This window comes from Octopus bimaculoides, chromosome 14 (genome assembly GCF_001194135.2).
Source record: "Octopus bimaculoides isolate UCB-OBI-ISO-001 chromosome 14, ASM119413v2, whole genome shotgun sequence".
Classification (NCBI taxonomy): Eukaryota; Metazoa; Mollusca; class Cephalopoda; order Octopoda; family Octopodidae; genus Octopus; species Octopus bimaculoides.
In genome coordinates, this window is record NC_068994.1 from 3,552,671 (window position 1) to 3,556,195 (window position 3,525).

The 3,525-nt window shown below is 35.0% G+C and overlaps 2 protein-coding genes across 5 annotated transcripts in view; both read right to left on the reverse strand.

Moving 5' to 3' along the window:
- LOC106870052 (zinc finger protein 721) overlaps positions 1 to 3,525 on the reverse strand; it is a 64,997-nt gene that overhangs the window by 7,953 nt on the left and 53,519 nt on the right. Inside the window, exon 4 of the mRNA XM_052973004.1 lies at positions 2,169 to 2,540. Coding sequence (XP_052828964.1) covers positions 2,169 to 2,540 — 372 coding nt within the window. The remainder of the gene's footprint in view (positions 1 to 2,168; positions 2,541 to 3,525) is intronic.
- Positions 1,285 to 3,525, reverse strand: part of LOC106870110 (zinc finger protein 423) — a 4,871-nt gene continuing 2,630 nt past the window's right edge. For all 4 annotated transcript variants that reach the window (XM_014916096.2, XM_014916097.2, XM_014916098.2 and 1 more), the window contains exon 2: positions 1,285 to 3,299. In XM_014916096.2, coding sequence (XP_014771582.1) covers positions 1,906 to 2,592 — 687 coding nt within the window. In that variant the 5' untranslated portion in view covers positions 2,593 to 3,299 and the 3' untranslated portion in view covers positions 1,285 to 1,905. The remainder of the gene's footprint in view (positions 3,300 to 3,525) is intronic.

The following is a 3,525-nucleotide window of genomic DNA, read 5'->3' on the forward strand; positions in this document are numbered from 1 at the left end:
CTGGACTGGCTTGTGCGGGTGGCACATAAAAGACACCATTTCGAGCGTGGCCGTTTTCGTGCGGGTGACACGTAAAAGCACCCACTACACTCTCTGAGTGGTTGGCGTTAGGAAGGGCATCCAGCTGTAGAAACTCTGCCAAATTAGATTGGAGCCTGGTGTTGCCATCCAGTTTCACCAGTCCTCAGTCAAATCGTCCAACTCATGCTAGCATGGAAAGCGGACGTTAAACGATGATGATGATGATGATGATATTTTACATACCTATGTACGTCATTATTGTCTATATATTACTATATTGATATATATGTTTAATATGTCTTTATATATCATTGTTGTCCATGTATAGTTATATATACATTTCAATACATTTGTGTCATTATTGTCTCTCTATATAGGTCTCTCTCTCTCTCTCTCTCTCTCTCTCTCCCTATATATATATATATATATATAACTTTTGCTATGCCTTTATTTATAATTGTATTTATAATTTCACTTAAGCAGGTTTTTTATTATATGCTGGCCACCGATAACATTTTTAACAATTTTATCCTATTATATATATATATGTATATATACACTTTATTAAAAAGCAGCAGAAATATCACAAAAACTGTTACTCAGAGTTTCACGTTTCCGTTTGTCAGACAGTTTTGTTTAGAAACAAAACAAAACTGTCTGACGATGAGAAAACCTGGATGCAGTGACTCAATTTGCAAGAAATTGCAACAAAATTTCCCTTAAATAACATCGTGAAAAAAGGAAGGACACATTGAAATAAGTAGTCCTAGGTACACTATTCTTGAAAATAAGATGGGGTAATGATGGCTGAGATGCATTTGATCCTAATTTTGCTCAACCAAGGATGACCTAGGGCTGGAAACAACAACAACAACACTAATACCACCAGGACCCATTAACGGAACATCAACATTGTTCCTGGAACTGCTAGAAATAGCAGCCAAATTTCTTTAAATCACATCTTGGCAAAGGGCACATTAGAGAATGTGGTCCTGTTTGGAATGTCTATGATGTTAGGTCTACTTGATCACAGCTGAGCTGGGGTCACACAACAACACTATACCCCCAACACCAACAATGAAAGGGTCTGTATGTGGTTACTGAACCAGTCAGAGCTTCCTTAAATTATAAATTCCTTTAAAACAAAAAAGATAATGAAATCAGAGATATACATTTAGATAGGGTGGTCATGAATGGACCATCTTTGATCATAGGTCTGGTGTATTAGCGCTGGCATAGAGCTAAATAACAACAACAGAGTCCTTCAGTGTAAAATCAAGGGAGAAAAACAAAACATTTCATTTTATTTCATTTTAAAAGAAATGAAAATTATTTCAAATATAAAAATTGTTCAGGAAAATGTTTTTAAAATCAATCCTGAGATGGTCAATAAAATATAATAATTGATCATGATTAGTTATTGCATGATAAATTACACAACAGGACTCCATTACTGGTGCTTATTAATCCCATAGGGATCAAGTGCCAAGTCTTTGTTGGAATACTGTGAATAGCTACAGTTGTTTATACTGTCCTTTCTACCAAGTGGTAGAGACATTTGTGTCTGCTATAGTGTCCTCTCTACCAACTGGTAGAGACATTTGTATCTGCTGTACTGTCCTTTCTACCAACTGGTAGACATATTTGCTTGATGTCTTGCTATTTCTGCCTGAAATGAGAAATATTTGGGTATTATGTACTGTCCTATCTACCAACAGGCAGCTGTATTTGTTATATTGCCATCTTATACCAACAGACAGCTTTGTGTCTATTTTACTGCAATTAGCAATAGGTAGATTATTTTTGTGGTGTGTGTCCATTCTACCAGCTGGCAGAAGATATAATATTTACCCAACAGTTGTATCTGCCATCATTCTTTTGGCGTTAGTCAGATTTACCAACAAGGATTCCTAAAGACACTGGTTCCCCGAGACATTTTACCTGTAGATAAGTTAAGGGCAAACAGTGTTTCTTTAAATGGACTTTGAACAAGAAGGCACTAGGGAAGGACTTGTCACAGAATTGACATTTGCACCTCTTTGCTGCGGCGTCTACAGATTGGGGATTATTATTGGTTTTTTCATCGTCAGGACTTTCATCATCAAAATTTTCATTGTCAGGATTTTCATCATCATCATCAGTTTTACCACCATCAAGTTGCTCAACATCAGTAGCCATGATTGGTTCTTCTTCTTCAACAGACATCACGGAATGTTCCACCATAGGGTCCAAATCACTAACAGAATTCGTTTTTAATGGTTCAATACCAGTGTCATCTTCAACAACCCCTTTTTCGGTGCCAGTTTGCTCACTTTCTTCCTGTCCGTTCTTCTCCAGAGGATATTTTGAACAAAAATATTTGACGGCTGTTGAAGAGTTGGTATGAGTTTTGATGTGTTCCCAGAAATCCGTTTTGTTTGAATAAGAAGAAAAACAGAAATTACATTCATACTTGGTGACAGGATGAGTACTCAGGTGTAGTTTCCATTCATGAAAGTCTTCAAAATTTAAGTTGCAAGCTTGACACATATAAGTTTTAGTAGAGTCTTCAAGATTATCAGGACTTTCCATTCTTTATCTGACAAGACTGCCAATCAATGAATCAAATATTTCAAACGGGACAAGAACAAATAAACTGAGGGTTGGGATACAATTCCCTTCAGGCAGCAGAAGAGTTGATTTTCAAAACACAAATGGTAAATCAAATACAAATTTATTATTATTCAAAAGCTATTACATACTAATTAGCAGGGATCCTGAATGTTGGCGACAAGTCTCCTCACATCTTAAAAAGCTTTTCTTAAGATTCACACAGGATGAAACTTTTTTGCAGGTTGACAATGTGTGTAGCCAATTCTAGTATACTTCAGTCTTTTAGGTAACAGTCAGGGTATTGTACCAAGTGCACCAAAGTTATTATTATTATTATTATTATTATTTGTACGAGTTCCAGTAATTATACAGTAGTGGAAAGCAATGCTCTTTTTTTTAGAATATTAGAAATATCTTCCATTAGTTATATTAAAACATTGGTTTCATTTACTATGTATGTTCTTAGATAACTTCAGCTGTAGAGAAATTGCTTGCAACATTTATTTTCAACACACTTCAGAAATTAAAAGTGTACAAGGCTGATATTTCAGTAAAAGATTCGGTTGGATTCGATTTCCAGACAATCCCCGTGGCATGACATGGTTTCTAATTCTTCAGTTTTCCAAGAAAGGGAAGCACTGGTAGTAAATTTGGTGCAGTACCATATGGCAGCAGAAAATAATTACCTGGAAATATAAAGGGTTTATATATATATATATATATATATATATACAGTTAGTAACAGAAAGGGAGGGATTTCGATTATCCCCACATGGTGAGTTGTAATATAGATAACAAATTCAAGAAAGAAAATGCACACATTTTATATATTTTTTAATAAATTTTATATTGTTTGTCAACCAGTTAAAAATATGTAAAGTGTGTGCATTTTCCTTCTTTAATTTCTTATAT